Source organism: Echiichthys vipera (assembly GCF_963691815.1).
Source record: "Echiichthys vipera genome assembly, chromosome: 6".
NCBI lineage: Eukaryota > Metazoa > Chordata > Actinopteri > Perciformes > Trachinidae > Echiichthys > Echiichthys vipera.
The window spans coordinates 14,027,554-14,044,536 of NC_139831.1; the positions used below are offsets into that span (position 1 = coordinate 14,027,554).

General features: G+C 40.2%; 1 protein-coding gene across 1 annotated transcript; it reads right to left on the bottom strand.

The window, feature by feature from the left end:
- Positions 1–988: 988 nt before the first annotated feature.
- Positions 989–16,983, bottom strand: LOC310948610 (MORC family CW-type zinc finger protein 3). The gene is made up of 17 exons (XM_083915802.1): positions 16,924–16,983; positions 16,729–16,801; positions 13,862–13,994; positions 13,278–13,499; positions 13,004–13,150; positions 11,365–11,518; positions 10,703–10,831; positions 9,537–9,656; positions 9,338–9,441; positions 8,501–8,629; positions 7,944–8,060; positions 6,382–6,459; positions 4,993–5,032; positions 4,484–4,899; positions 3,239–3,719; positions 2,937–3,109; positions 989–1,802 (listed from the first exon to the last, which is right to left on the bottom strand). The coding sequence occupies exons 1-17, from the start codon at positions 16,960–16,962 to the stop codon at positions 1,634–1,636; spliced, it is 2,724 nt and encodes a 907-aa protein (XP_083771928.1). The 5' UTR covers positions 16,963–16,983; the 3' UTR covers positions 989–1,633.

The following is a 16,983-nucleotide window of genomic DNA, read 5'->3' on the forward strand; positions in this document are numbered from 1 at the left end:
GAGAGAGAGAGAGAGAGAGAGAGAAAGAGAGAGAGTGAGTGTGTGTGTGTGTGTGTGTGTGCGTGTGCTCTATGATAAAATCCGTCAAGGCTTTATTGTCCCGGGGGAGAAATTTGTCCTGAACACATCACGCTGCTGCTGCACAATGTACTCATAAACACACTAAAAAAAAAAAACACACCATCTAAAGTGACGCCATACATAATACAGATATAAACATGTGACTTACTGTACACCACTTCTAATTAATTCTTCATATATGAACAGTTAATAATTGTTTCCAGGTTGTGAAAAGTCCCTTTGTCTGCTGTTTGAAAATCCACTTAAAAGGCTCATTTTTAAATGTTAAACCGTTCACGTTTAATAGTAATAACTTGTTGACATCTATAACAAAAACAAAAAAGAGAAACGTGACTATAGAGGGACAACATTCATAACCACATTATCAATAATATTTCATCATTCAAATATAGACTGTTATTAATGGATTATAAATAATGATAAATTAACCATTAATAGTTACAAAATGAACCCTTTATAAAAGTGTGGCTTATTTTTAGGTTTTGTGAGTGGTCAAATGTCATTTTGGATCCAAGCTGATATTTTTTAAGCTAGTTGTGTGGTGCGATGTTATAATATTGAAATAGCCTACATTACTGTAATATAAAACAATACTTAAAGTCACACAGAAGATTATGTTGGTGAGCTTTATTTAATTTAGGATTCAACTCCTAATGCCCCTTGGCAATAGTTGCTATAAAATGGTAGTCCCAAAACAAAGATGGTCCAAGGAAATGGCGGGAGAAACTCCAAATGTGGATTTGAGGGAGCAGGTTTTCATGACTGGCCTTGCTGTAACTGCCACCTCGTGGCAAATAGGAGGTACTACTGCAGGACTTCTGCAGATCGGACTGATGAAGAGGCAGTGCACAAGAACTGGTTTCAGTATTTTAATGCAAACAAAATGTCTTTATAGAAAGCTGTACAGTATGATCAAATCCAGAAACAAGCATGACTCCACATCGACGACGTATACTGACCTAATTTATGTAGGATTTAAGGAGGATATTGGAAAAATGGAACATAATATTCATAACTATGTTTTCATTAGTGTATAATCACCTGAAATTTTAGAATCGTGTTTTCTGTCAGCTAAGAAAGAGCCCTTCGTATCTCAGCTACATGGGGCCTCTTCCACGTTCCATGTTTCTACAGTAGCCCTGAACGGACAAACCAAAGATCGGCCCTAAAGAGGGCAAGTTGTGGTTTTCATGTTACCCGAAGGCCACTGCAGGTTCAACATCACACAGTTGATTCTGTTCCCTGTTGTTTCCTCTGTGCAGCCAATTGGTTTGAAAATAGAAAAGTAGAGCTACTTTTTTTTATATAGCTTCAGTAATTTTGAGGATTTTGTATTGTTTTAAACATGTGGTATCGAAAATGTAAGTATCGATACTACTGACAACCTTAAATCCTACACATTGGTCCTTAACGTAGTATAAGCAAAAACAGAGGCATAATAAAAAATATTAGTATATCACATTTAAATCACACAAAAACTCTTAAATACGAACCCAAGCTTGAACAAATGAGAAACATCAATCTTTGCCAACAGAAATCTACTGTTGATTTATTAAAGCACTGATGACATTTTCAGTGAGTTGACCTCTATGATCTGTTGCAGGATGTTGTCCACGTCGCTGGTGTCAAAGCTGATGCCACTCATGTCCAGTTGGGGCAAGAGGACGGTGAGAAGCGCCACCACGTTGTTACGCATTTTGCGCAGTTTCTCCTGTAAAGATCTGATTGGAGAACAGCTTCATTATTAAGCCATCAAACAATCCTGTTTATTCACTCAGTGCTTCCCTCCAAAGTCCCACCCTCTTCCCCTTGCCTGACCTCTGAAGCTCAATCCTCCCTGTGCTTTGAAAGAAATGCTGCATTCAAGTGCCACGGGAAGTCAGAAGTTTCGGACCTCCACATTGGCAAAATGCACTGGACTGCCTGTCAAAGTGGAACCTCCGCAAGTTGGAGGACAGGAAGCTCGGGAAAATATTTTATCCGAACCAAATAAAATAATTGGTCAGACCTTTATCAGAAATATATACGAATGGAATATTGATGAGTTTTAAACACCTGCTGGATTCCTTTTACATTTTAGCGTGCCATACACTTATCAGGAGCATTTTTACGATTACTAAATAAAAGTGAAAAATTGCCAGAAAGTTAAGAAGAGCTTTAAGTGAAACTCAGGGAAATTTTCATTTAAAAAAAAAAAGTGTAAATAGGGGTGAAAGAGGACATGACTTAAATGTCAAAACCATAGCATTTATATTCATAACATTCAGCTTCTCCCAGTTAAGATTCCTTCAGTGTTTATCGTTCAGGAGGTTTTTAATGGGAGCTGAATGAATCTTCAGGTTTCTCCAACACCAGCAGACCCCTGCTAACATTTGCTCAGCTCGTTTTCTTGGTGGATAGCTTAAGATCCAGACGTCTGATGGCTAAAATCTCTCATCCGTGTTAAAATATGTAGTACTAGACTACCAAGATCTAGAAAGCTTATCGTAAAACTGGATAAAAAGTCAATTTACGACCGACAAAAGCACATAAAAGGATATGACGCCATACACAGGTGACGTTGTGGGAAACATTTGGGATAATGTAAGCCCACAACTCAACACAATATATAACATAGGTCCAGTTGTTTTAAGACACTTAAATTTGTAAATCTTACATTTTATACCTTGTGAATGACAGTCTGGACTGACTGTCATTTTCAACTTCCCGTCCATGTGTACTTACTTGTACATACAGACATAGTAAACATTAGATACAGCAGTGCAATCGGATTAATTATCACTGCTATCCACGAATTTCTGACCAGTGAACAACCTCATTATAAAAAGTTAGCGGTGTCTGTGTAGAATACACACCTGCTGTCTTCACAGGCCTCGCTGTCACTGACTCTCGTCCAGCTCAGATTTTCTGTCTCCTTCGGTACGTTCTGCTCAGGCTGCTCCTTCGGCCCACATACATCTCTCTGATCCAGCACCGTGAGCCCCTGACATTCTGGAGCCTTGGCTGGGCTGCTGGATGAAGTGGAGCTCTGATGTAGAGGAAGGAGAGCAGAAGGTTACTCAGAAGAGTTTACAATCACATACAAGCACCTTGCTCATATGTGATTGTAATTTATCATCCTCATGAATCTGAAATTTTGGGTATAAACTCTGCTGACCTCAGCTACGTCCGTCTGGCAACCGACCTCTCTGCTCGCTGTGGATGCGGGCGGAGTCACCGTCCCTCTTTTTGGCATCTCAGCACCGCTGTCACCATTTGTCATCGTGTCCAGAGTTTCCAGACCTAGAAGCCTCGTTAGTTCCTGGATCTCTTTCTTCAAATCAGCCAGCTTCTGCAACATAGCTGCCCGGTCATTCTGTTGTGGAGGCAGTGGCGTGCTCCGCGGCCCTTCTGTACGACTCAGAGGAGATACCATCAAAGTCTGTGTGGAGGGGGGCGGCTGGGTCCAGGTGAGGCTGGCGGGGATTCGCTTTTCCGCGTCACTTGGTTTCTCTCGACTGCTACTGTCCTGCTCGGTCTTCTCTGAGGAAAGTGTCTTAGGTTGTTTCTCAGGATTCGTCTCTTCTGCCATATATTCTGAGTCAAGACATGGCTTCTTTTTCTCCCAGTAAAACACCAATCCTGGTTTCCTTTTGAGGCTGCAGAGGAGAAAAGGTAGTCCGTTTGTTTGTTTGCCGTGTGAAAATCAACTTACAGACACTTAAAACATCATTGAGACAGGTAATCCACAACACATTTCATGGAAAATAACTCTGCCTATAGGAATCAATGGTAATGAATTTATATTAATCTATTATGCTGTAAATGTATAATGACACAAAGGACAGTGCTGGTTTATTAAAACATGCTCCAACTTAAATAATTGAGAGGCTAAACAAATAATGCAAATCTTTTTTTCTTATTTGTTAAACAAATGCCCTAAGCAGATTTTTTTATAACAATATGTCACCCATATATTTCACAATAAAACACCCACCATCGATTTCATCCTGTCGCAGCATTTTGCCTGTGTTTACTGTCAGACCTGACAATTAACAGCATGTCATCAACATGACATCACGGTACAGAAGTCCTGATAGCTCGTTTAAAGACATGGTTTCTAAATACGGGCCTTTGATACCTGTTTTATGATAAAAAAGAGACAAGTAAATCTACATTTTTAGAATATGGGATGTGTAAATTTAAACGGTTGGGAGTCCTTTATCTGCTGAACATTGGTACATTTTCTATACTGCTCCAGCTTACAGCCCCATTACCATTTTCACTGAGAACTAAAACGAATGAACAAATAATGGTTAAAAAGAAGGAAACCACTTAAAAAAATGCTATTGTAAAAGACACTGTTGAACATACTTTTAAGGACGATTATTCACATTCACAGTACTCATGCAATATATCCCACCTTAATGTGTATGTGTTCTCTCCGCTTTCCGTCAACTCCATGTTTGTGTCTTTATTTTTGTCCGTCTCTTTATCTTCCAGCCTGTTTTCATCGGTCATAGTTTCGATATGTGTGATTTCGGCCTTGTTTTTAATGACCATGCCTCTTCCGACGGGCTTCTGTTGAGCGGTTGTGATGGCAGCTGTGACCGTACTTTCTGCCTGTGCATTAGCATTCATGTGTGTGTCTGTATAATGATCTGCTGGGTGATCTGTTTCTGTCTGATCTGGCTCTAGTGCGCTTCCCTCTGTGCGCCGTCGACCTGCTGTTCTTATGTGGTCAGGTGCGTGTGTGGACTCAAAGGTGGGCTGGCTCGGCTCTGATGAACTGCGTGAGAGGGTCTGATGTTCAGCCGTTTGGTCCTGTGACCCGCACACCTGCAACACAAGCAACCAAGCACACCTGCATTATACACAATATATCCATCTATATCAAAAGTAAAGTTGCTAAAGTTTCTGTTTTTCACAAACCTCCAAAGATGTTTCTCCTTTTCTGTTTTTGAGATGCTCTCTGCAGGAAAAAACAAGACATTGATAGGTTGAACTCCTGATATTACATTTGCCCTCTTTCCGATTCCCTGCTCTTTGTGCCCCTAAACACTTGCACACTTGAAATCTTAAGTCCCACTCCAGTCAATTTTTTATTCTTCCAGTTCCTACAGTAGGATATTGGGGATTCACTGGGAGTTTTTATAGGAGAAAGCTGTGTTCACATTTATCTACTGTGCTCATTGAAAATCCAATTTTAAGAGGCATGATTTATGACATCACAACTGATTTGGAAGTCAATCCCAATGCAATTTGCAATTTATACAAGTGTGATGTAGAAGCTTGCGTCTTGCGTTAAACAAGAAATTATATTTATGAATTCTGGAATTTTTAATGAGGTAGAAGCAGAAGATGTATTTTTAAGGATTTTAATGTGAAACTATATTTTATATATTCTTTTCTTTAGTATGTTATCCTATGTTTATATTTTAGCAGCAGTAGGTAATTATATTTGTTTTGTATTCTAGTATACTCTTTATTTTGTGTATTCTGTTAGATATGTCTTGTAATTATCCAGCATGCTAAGGTTTTTTCTTGTATTCTGAGATGAGCTATTTAAATTTATTTCATTGGTAGTGTTAATATTTCTTCTGATATACAGTATATTCTCATCTTCTAATGTTGACATGTAGTTACTGTTCCCATGCAATGCCTGGATGACCTGCAATATAAGAATTTCTCAATTTGGGATCAATAAAGTCCATCGGAGAATTAGTGTGCCACACTCATAGCCAATCCGCTTACTATTAGGATTGTTTGTTACTGGGGAAGTAGGGAAGTATTACAATACTAGTAAGTAGGAAAACAGCATTAATAAATAAACTGTTTATACAGTTCTTGTGGCATGCCAAGGTTAAATTAACCTTTTAACCTTTAATTAACCTTTTAATCACCAGTCCAGTTGCTTTTGACTGAAATTGCTTTGAGGATAACGATGACCTGGACGAATAAGAACATTCACAGGCCTTTTAATTACATATTTTATTTTAACCTGAAATTGCACTTGTAAGTTAGTCTGTACTCTATTTATTTGCATGTAAAAAAAAAAGTTGTGGGTTTCAAATTAAGAAAGTGACTAACAAAAACAACTGATATCTAAATTCCTTTGTGAATAAAAAGGCAGCATGTTTTGAACTGACCGAAAGTACAGCCAAAGTAGACGCAAACAAGAGCATGAGACTGACAGATGAAAAACACAAACACGGCCCGGGTGCACATCTGCACGCACAGGAGCAGTGTAAAAACGTCTGTCCATACACAAATTCTCACTCAGAAGTTTGAGAGATTGAGAGAGATGAAAAGGGAATTCACCGTTTCTTGTGGGTTTTCTGGTAGCTGGGTGTTAACAGCTCCTGGCTGTCTTCTGCTTCCTCTGGTGAAGAGCAGCTTCTGAAAGACACACACACACACACACACACACACACACACACACACACACACACACACACACACACACACACACACACACACACACACACACACACACACACACACACACACACACACCTCCATGTTAATGCACATGTAGATGTTTTAAGTCTTATGTGGTGTAATGAAGTTTTGCATTTTACAAATCAGAGGGATAAGATTGTGATCACTTATTTATTTTAAGCCTTTATTATAGACCAGTAGAGAAAAGACTGAAAACGATGGTGGGAGGGAACTTACTAGCCAGTTTGGCCGGTGATGTACAATATGAGGCATTACGTACATGATAAAAGCCTCTGTTCTCGGCCATTTATCCCTGTTGCGGTACTTCCTACATTCCCCATGAACGCTGTGCCATAATGCTACGTGATGACATTTCACACGCCTATCGGCTGTGCGCATTCTGCGTTGAAACTAGCGTGAGAAACCATGGTAACGAACGGAGCGTCCCACAGAAAACCCAAGGAAGAAGAACGGAGGTGAAGCAGGAAATAGACTGAAAGGGGAGGGAGTTAGCTAACATTAGTAAAGTAAAGTCAAAAGTTAAGATTGAACTAAATACAGCGATGTTTGGGACAGACTTCTGGGGGCGGGGAGAGGAAAGAGGCAGGGGATGAGAATATCGACAGAGAAACGAAGAAAAGAAAATTTAATGTCAAATGGCTGACGGAAGGTGAATGGCTTGTGTTTGATCACAACATCAAACATCATGTATCGTCAGTGCTGTCGCATGTACGCAAAAGAAAAAAACACAGAACGCACAATTTTGTGGTGGGAACTAGTAATTTTAAAGTCGAGGCAGTAAAGGACCATGAGAGCGCCCGAAGTCATCAGGAGAGCCTAAAGAACTTTTATGTATTATAGATAAAGAGACAGATCCTTGAAATGAAATATTTGCTCTTTGTGTATATTTTTTTGTATGTATTGTACTAAACTACTGTATGTGTTTTTCATGCCATCAATGTTGATAAAATGATCAAATGCATTCAGTGGCACTCATTATTTCTCTTATTTTCACTGGAACTTTAGAAAGTCACCAGCTACATTGGCTGGTGATCACAAAAGTTAATTCAGAACCCTGATTTGATGCCAAACAGTATAAAATATGATTCTGAAAACATCTGAGGGGAGAAATTGGCAATGCTATAACAGAAGTTTGATTCATATTTGATCAGTGCTGCCTAGTTTGACAGTTTGATCTGATTTTAATAAGCCTGGTGTGTTGCATGGACCACTTTTGCATAAGGACCAGTCATGATTATGAAAATTCAGATGTAGCGAATGATTGGTCAACACACCGTATGCATCATGCAGCCAGATCGACTGCTCTTCACAGAAAATGAATAAGACTGGCTTCACAAAGGTCAGCAGATCCTGTGTATCGTCACCATTACATCTGAAGTGTTAAGTCCAATTCAAGGAAAGCAACAATTAGAAATACACACCTGTACCATGGATTGGGGTTATCGCTGCATTTCCAGCTTTCAGGAACCACTTTGTAACGACTTGCAGGGACAGCTCGCCACTTCAGGCACTCTTCACACTGTAACCACATGGGACCCCTGTAAATACAGACAAACGTGTAGCTGGCATTAGATTGTATTGTTTATACAGGCTCCTGAAGTTCCCAGCCTCAGCATTTTCACTCTTCTTTGCTACTTCTATTCAGTTCAAGAAGCAGCGTCTCAACTCTCTGATTTCAAGCTTTGAGAAAAAAAAAGACCTATTTTCACTTTAAGATGAATTGCCAAGTTTTTAAAAGAGAGTGTGTCTTCCTGTATTGTTGTTACCATCATTATCTTGGCCTGTAGAAAGTGGACTAGTTTCTTTTTTTTTTTTTTACTTTCCCAGTGATTTGAACAGTTTCAGGTAGATTTAGCGCCAGATGATCAACATGAACTAAAATCCTCTTTCAGTAGCACAACACACTTGTATTTTCACACTTATAAATAATGCATTCTATCTTAAGTTACGAAGACTTCTTCAGACAGTCAACACTCACTTGTCAGCGTCATGCTGGTCTTCATTTTCAGCCCTTTCTAGCGCCTGAAACTCTCGCTCTTTGGCCTTCTTCTTGGTCACCTCTTTCCAGTAGTCGTTCAGCTTTAGGCCCAAAGCACCGAGGGTGAGTCTTGGGAGAAGAAACAGGAAAACACAGTGAATTTTTAGTCTTAAACTGTTTTCCCCCCCCATATCAAGAGCGTATTTGGCAAACATTTCTTGAGAGGTCTGTTTCTCTAAAAGAAAACAAGGTGTGTGGTTAAAATGACTGGAAAGATAATGTGATCACCAGCTTTTCTGCTATAAAACGCTCACATTTGCGGAAAATGAAAGCACTCCGAGGAAGAGCTGCGTGAGCGATCGGTGCAGTTTCCTCATAATTTGTAAACACAGCATGTAGTAGTTTTTTTCTGACCTTATCTGCCGCATGAAGAATGCACTAATTGTTACTTTATTAATCCCGCAAGGGAAAATTCATTTTTTTCACTGTTATTATTCAGGTTACACACACACAGGCCTGAAATACACACACATGCACAAACAGGATATATACATGCAAATAATCGAGAGATGTCCGAGCGAGGGGGCTGCCAATGGATCGGCGCCCCGAGCAGTTGGGGGTTCCGTGCCTTGCTCAACAGCACCTCGGCAGTTCCCAGGAGATGAACTGGCACCTCTCCAGCCATCAGTCCACACACCATTCATGGTCCACACAGGGACTCGAACCAGCCACCCTCCGGTTCCCAGCCAAGTCCCATAGGTGCATCAACTTAAACTGCACAGCTCATATTTGCATGAACCTTCTTGTGTGTGTTTACTTTGTTTGTTTTGTGTGTACCTGTACTCTTTGGTGTATTCAAAGTCTTGCTTGTTGTGAGCAGGTTTGAGGAAGTTACACTCAATGACACCGATGACTCCTACTCCTGCCCTTTGACCTGAAGCCTGTAGAGAATTGGGAAGTGAGGTTTAAGCGGAGGCAGATATCAATTATTACTAAACGTTGTGCATGATGACAAAGTAAAATTCTATTTCTCTACCTTCAGCTGACAGCCCACTTTCTCGTAGGCTTTAATGAGTCGGTTCCGGTGGTACATCATGATGCCATAGTGGTCTTTGGTTTTCGGGTTCATCCCAAAGGTCACCTTCACCTTCTCTTTCTGACAGACACGAGTCAAGGTTAACAGTCCTGGACATTTGCAGGATTCAGAATAATATCAAAAATTATAAATATTTTGCTCAAGATATCAGTGGCGAACAAATGCTAATGGCAAAGTTCATATTTTACAGACTGTTATACTAATTACAGGAATATTGATGCAGATAAATGATAAATATTATTAAAAAAAATCTGTAATTGACACGACAAAAAAGCAGTTTTTAACAACAGAAAACGCTGGAAAATCAAACACTAGTGCCAAAACAATGCCTGAGTTTCTGTATGATTTTTGGAAAAATATAAACATATTATTTCTGCAATTCCATTGTTTTCACAGTAGAAAAGTTGCTTTATACTGTTGCCTAAACAAAATAGTCCAAAACTTGGTTTGAATCAGGAGGTAACTAATTAAAAAGTATCAACAAGATACAGTATTTACAACTAGCTTTCGGTAATTTACATTTTTAAATACTCTGTGCTTTAGACACATTTCAGTTGGTACCAAAAAAGTATCAAGGTTTGGTTCTCGGCCTTTACAATACATTTTTAAATCAAGCTCTCCGAATTACAGAAATGTGTTAGCATGTTTCAAGGCACAATGAGTCGTATTTTCCTAAAGAAAAAAAGGCCCTGGATTTTCTCGGTTCGGGACGCCCCCGTGTATGCGCAAGCACGCATCCAAGGGCACTAAAAAAACGCATATATAACAAGGCAAAATGCCAAGCTGACAAAGACCAACATGAGTGAATCTAGGGGGGTTGGCTTTCACCTGCTGGCGAGCAGGAGCCAGGGGACGTGGGCTTCTAGTGTCATTAAGGCGGGGAGGAGGTGGTGCCAACTTTGAATGCTGAAATCATACTCAATTCTGCCTTTAAACAAGACACTGTAGATATAAAATACAGCATAGTTCTGCATATTTTACTGCCTGACTCATCTCCAAAAAGCAGCTAACCTCCCTCTTCCTGTTTGCATCTGAATATAGGCACAAATACAGATGACGACATGACTTTCTACCGCCATCCTCGCAAATCAGCATCGTAGGGATACACTGAAGTTGGGTTTGTACACGTCATGCTCAATGTTTTTCAGCGTCTTCGACACCAGTGTAGCCAGAATCTTCTTCCCCCTCAGTATGATCTGAGTCCTCGGCTTCAGATACAAGATACTGAGGTAGGCCTGAGACGAACACAGGAACAGAGAGAGAGAGAGATGTTTTAAATTTCAAACACCTACTGTTAATTGATTTTTTTGGTCCGACACCATCTGTTCACACTCTTTAATAAACATTTTGATGTTAGCCCGGATGTACATTATTTGAGCTTTTAAAACTCTTATAACAACTTGAAGATTGTCAAAACTGAGATGGGCTTCAGCAACAATTTGAACATGGCTTTAAAATGAAACTAGAGTAGTGTTACTTAAAAGCCACAGATGCACATCCGTTAGAGAAGAAGTACTCCCTGTCAAACCTGAACACACACACACACACACACATACACACGCACACACACATACACACGCTTGTTTACTCAAACTCTAACCACAACCACAACACCTTTTACCTTGAATTTTATTCTAACCCTCATCTTAACCACCAACACTAAAATCATGCAGAATTGATGCGCTGTGCAATGAAAACCGTGTATTTTTCAGAAAAATTGAAAGTTTTCCTTTAGGGAGGAGAAAAACCCTTTTTTTCCACGACTAACCCTGAGACTGTAGTGCATTTCTGGGATGCTGTTTTCAGCTGTCAGGGATCCACTGCTCCTCAGACTCTTCTTCAGCTCCTCGATCTGAATATCAGGCAAACGGAAGTCAGTCGCATCGGTCTCGTAGTCGATCTCTGGCTTGCAATCTTTGGCCCTTCAGGATAACATCAAGGGGAAAACAGGTAATGACACTCTGGCAAATATTGGTACAGTAAGTGCATCATAATGATAATGATCATGGTGGAGACACTTTTCTGGCTCCAACGTAAAGAGAAAGTGAAACAGAAGAATGTGTGAGAAACTTCTTAATGGGAACCGTTTCCCTCATTCTAGAGAACTTAGCTTAAGAAAGCCATGTGTAAAACTGGACTTTCCTCTTCTCTTTATAAGATGATGATATGCGGCTTTATGTTTCAGCGTTACTGAACATGTTTTGCATAGATTTGTGTAAAAGAACGCTTAAACAAATATCATATGTGTGTTCTTGTTCTGTTTGCATACTCATCAATCTCACTTGTGGTACATTAGAGAGACCCCGAACACACGCTTATTGTCTGGGGCGCCAACAAGTTACATAAGAGGATGGATTCCCCTCTCATGTCTGTATGGTAGATATGAAGCTACAGGAGACTGTTAGCTTAGCATAAACACTGGATGCAAGGGGAACAGCTAGCCTGCCTCTACAAAAAGGTACAGACACCTTTAAAACCCACCTATAGAGTTGAAACATGTTAATAAATGTGCTTTAACCCTGTAAGGCCCTTGGTAGCAAAATTACGACATAACTTTATAGCCTAAAAAGGTAAAAAATCTGTACATTTAAATAAAAAATACAGTATCAAAAGACTCAATATGTCTGTCTTCTTAGTACGATAATTAGAGAGCAAAAGTTAGACAGACATTGTTGTGTGAATTTGGTGGAATGTGAAAAAAGGATTTGGAAATACTCTGGTGTAACTCAAGTGTAACTCCTTCAAAAATGGACCCCACAGTCTCTTTTGCCATAAATATAGATCAAATAAGCCATCGAGACAGTTTTTCTCGTCGATCACGGATTAATAGAGAAATCCAGGAGTTCAGTTCAAGGAGGAAAGTATTGAACTGAACTCCAGTGCATTCGGTAATCGACTTGTATGGACTGCCTCGCAACATGGACGTAGCCGGCCGCTAAGGTTTGTAGCATTGTACAACAGTTATTTTTAATAAACTCTGAGTTCTGCTACTGCAGAGTTTTGGTGCTATTTTGAGCAATAGTGGTTAAAAAAAGCCATTTTGGATTGTTCAGCGCTCCGCCCTGAGCTACACGGTGTTCACCATGTCTGGCTGTTAGCAAGTGTCCGGGATTTCTCTGTTAATAGGTGACGATGGCTTATTTAATGTATATTCATGCCGAAAAAGACCATTGGGTCCATTTTCCCTTAGTTACACTTTGAAGGTTCGGGTTACCTTTTTAACTTAGCCATTTCCTCCTTCATTCAGTCTTTATGCTAAGCTAAACGTATCCTGGCTGAAACTCATATTTAATTGACAGATATAAAAGTGTATTTCACAAAATCTCAAACTATTTTAAGCAACTTTTGAATTACTAACATGACGGAAATCAACCTAAATCCACCATGAGCAAATGTATTATTCCAACCTGCGGATGTTCCAGATTAATATCTTGGTGCCTTTTTTGGAGCGAATGGAGTCAAAGTGTGAATGCAGCTGCTCCTGGGAGGAGATGATGGAGTGCTGGAGGATGGCTGCCAGGCTGGCCACCGAGTCCTCAGTCACCACCAGAGACTGTAACGCTGGGTTAAGGTCAGTACATAAAGTAGCTTGGAAGGTGACAAACAGATTCTCTACCAATCAGCGTGAATAAAAAAAACATCTTATATTATTTCCAATGCCTTATTGTTTCATAAAGGATATTAGTTTGTTGGTTGAAGGGCACAATGGGGACAATGACAGCCTGGGCCTTGATATTTTCCAAGTAGGTTTGAGACAACATTCCCACAGTCTGGCAACCGCCATTCTTGGTGAAGATGAGTGCATCGCGGCCCAGACGCATGGAGCCAGACTTGAAACCATTCCCGTAGACTCCGATGGCGTATTGACTGGACTTACCTGAACCCTTATCTGTAAAACCAAAGCTGGACAAAGGGTGAAGGGGAGAGTGAGGAAAGAAGGGTGCATGTTTTGTAATAGTTATTTTTGTGAAAATACTCCTTACTTGAGGAGTTGAAACAAAACATGTTTAGCATTTATTTAATCTATATAGCTATAGATGATTAAACTTTCAGCTCCATGTACATGTATGTGTGCGTGTAGTTCTGCTTATTGTGTGATCTAAAACGCTGGTGAGTCTCTCCTTGTGGTTTACATAGCCAATAGAAGAGAGGAACACTATCAGTGCATTTAATTACCACATGCAAAAAAATGTTTCTGATGCAACATGCTGCATTAAACTGCTCTTCATTTATACCTCATGAGGACGTGCATGTGTCTGTCTTACCTGAGCATCTTGTGCAGTTTGTGAGGGGTCATCCCGCTGCCATTATCAATGAAAGTTAGACACTGGTGACCGGCTTCTTCATCTACATCTATCCAGATCTGTTTAGCGGATACACCGGGATCTGAAGCATTGTCTAGAACATGAGAGAAAGAAAGAAATTAACAAGAGAAAGTACGATTGTGGGGTGGAGGGAAGGAGATATTGTACCCCACAGTACTTCCTCAACACGACAGATGGCCGTCTTCCATAGAGCTGGGTCTGTTCGACGTTCCAGACTGTTAAAAGGGAAGGTTTTTGTTGCCACTGTGTGCACAAGACTGCTGGATTATTACTGTATATAATAATTATAATAACTATGAAAATTATTCCTATTTTTATTAAAGATAGTGCAACTTGTTGCTGCTCATGGAGGACTTGTTGGGTCTCCGTAAATCATAAATAAGTCAGAGTGGTGTGGTCTTTACCTACTCTTTATGTAAATTGTCTTGAGATATCTTATGATCTTGCACTATAGATAAAATTCAATTCAATTCAATAACTCTCAAGAGGAAGTAAGACGGTTGGCATTCAAGCATAAATCTGCTTTTTGAAAACTGCGATGACTGCTTTTGTAAGATATATGACACTTACTGTACAATAAATATTATATTTCTGCTTTTTGTGGTTTTATTTGAAAATCAGCCGTGTACATGATAACTATCGAGATCTGAGAACAGGATAAACTAACTCTGGGCCACTTGAGACGTTTGGGGGTTACTGAAACTAAGCGCGACAGAAATGTTGACAATAATCCCTCACTGCACAGGGACAATTAGATGGTAGTTCAAAGTTTCCATTTAAGGAGAATGTTACGTCTGGTGAGCAGGGTGCTAAAGGCAACGACATGTTGTGTAGTTATGGGCAGATTTTAGACGGGGGGAGCCCAAAAAGAGCAGTCAGAGGATTTGGTTCCAAATTTGTGTTAAGTGCCTGTTTGGGGGTTAGAAATATATCAGACCAAAATTCAGCAAGCTTAGGGCACGTCCAGAACATGTGTGCGTGGTCGGCTGAGGACTGCTTACAGCGGTTACACGCTTCACTGTGACTAGGGTATATCTTAGCCAGTTTCGCGTTAGTGAAATGGGCTCTATGAAGCACCTTCCACAGTAATACGCCGTGCCTGGCACAAATCCAGGATGAGTGGACCAGTTTCAGAATGTCCCTCCACTGGTCATCAGTAATGTCTACCCCCAAATCCTTTTTCCCATGCCTTTTTAGGTGAGGCAGTGGGTACTGGTCTCAGAAGAGCGGGTGACTGTAAACTTGATACTTATTGTTACTGTATAACAGGTTTTATAGGATATTAGAGGAAGAGTACTCCATCAACATACAGGGCGTGTTCCTGTTGCCTCAAGCTGTTTGGGATGAAATATTGGAAACCACAACTGCAGCACGGAAACTACCGTGTTGATGCATGCATGGTTTATAAAGTGAATCTATCGCTGTTTTCATGTATTACACTGTATGTCGATTGGTAATACTCAACTTACGGCCAGTGGGACAAATGTGGCCCTTGACAGGGTGCAAGGTGACCCTCTGACCATTTTCTAATTCACAGTGAAAATAAATTGATTCACACTCAAGATTTTCTTTTGTATTTTAAATGTTAATAATGTTCCAGACTGCATACATTTTTTTTAAATCAAAACCGAGGTTTATTAAAGGATAAAGTGCCCGGGAAGGATCCCCGGGACCCCAAACAGAGATCTGGGCTAAGCTAACTGGCCCCTGGCCTCCTGTTAGTTTGCAAAAGTTTCCCCACAGGCAGAGCCTCAAGACTTCAAGGTTCTTTCTTGTCATTTCTTTGTACTCTCATTCATAAAAACAATATTTATTTAGCCAGTGTGTCCGTTGCATGCATACATTCAACTAACAACAGTAAAAAAGAAGAAAAGTAGCATTATGTTGTTTCTGGTGTCAGCATGAAAAGTATGCAATGAATAAATAAGGACTGTTCAGTATTAAAAGCTATTAAAGGTTCATTATGAATAAATAAATAAATATGTATAAGTGGATTAAGTGTCACAGTGGGCATTGCAGTGTTGCATTAAAGTGGCCATGTTAAGTGGTTGATTATCCCGGCTGTAGATGTAAATACATATATTGTAATGTAGTTTTATACCACCACGTTGTGACCCTTTACTTTCCTCGTTCATCTCACATGTTAATCAAAACGAACTGCAGACGTTCGCTTCATAAAATAAATAAACTCTTTGCATCAGCAGAGAGAGCAGAGGTGTCATATACCACATCTGCATACAGCACACACACCCATGATACACACACACACACACACACACACACAGCCCCACCGCTCTTCCTGTTAGAAGTCAGAAGCCACGTCTGAGCCAATGAGAGCGCACAGAGTGGAGGAACGACGGTGTTGACAGAAACAGACGCTGAGGATCACATGGAGGGACAAACCATGCTGCGTTCTTATGCTGAAGTCCAGAGTTTATATCTGATAATTTTCTGTTTATACCAACAGACGTGATTCCTTATACAATTACTGTAAAACACGACCACTGTTTACAAGTCATTATGATGTTAGGATTATTCAAATTGCAAGGGGAGATAACGAAACCTAAATTAGAATAAACTCACTCGTGACGCGGACAGACGCGTAACAGAAGCCTCATAAAACGTTGGGGGTATTAAAAAGGAAGTCCATTCGGCCAACTTTAGCGCACACGCACAAATATCTGTTGAACACACACTTTAAGTGCGACGTCGGAAGAGTGCATGACACGAAACCGTGAAAACTTGCATCATGTATAAAGCGCACCAGAGCTGCAGGTGCACGAGACAAGACAACTTGGGTGCCCTACCTATTAACTCTGCCACCGCGCTGAAGGGCCAGGTGTGACTGGTGGAGTTGCTGTTCAGGAAGGAAGGACTCATCTACAGTAAATAAACAAAACAAACAAATAAAGACTCAGTTTCAATTGTTCTGCACCTACGGGAAATAACAGTTATTTTGCAAGAAATGAGCATAGGTTAATATCAAAATGTGAAATACGTACGGAACTCAGGCGAATCCCATGCTCGCTTAACATCGCCATTATTGCGACTGTATTCTTATT

What these genes read in the sequence shown, in the direction of transcription:
- LOC310948610 (XM_083915802.1), bottom strand. Translation starts at nt 16,962, where the DNA reads ATGGCGATGTTAAGCGAGCATGGGATTCGCCTGAGTTCC. An exon ending in CGCGGTGGCAGAGTTAATAG is followed by an intron (nt 13,995 to 16,728) that starts GTAGGGCACCCA and finishes CTCATGTTCTAG; the next exon opens with ACAATGCTTCAGATCCCGGT. An exon ending in CAGAAAACCCACAAGAAACG is followed by an intron (nt 5,033 to 6,381) that starts GTGAATTCCCTT and finishes TTTTTCCTGCAG; the next exon opens with AGAGCATCTCAAAAACAGAA.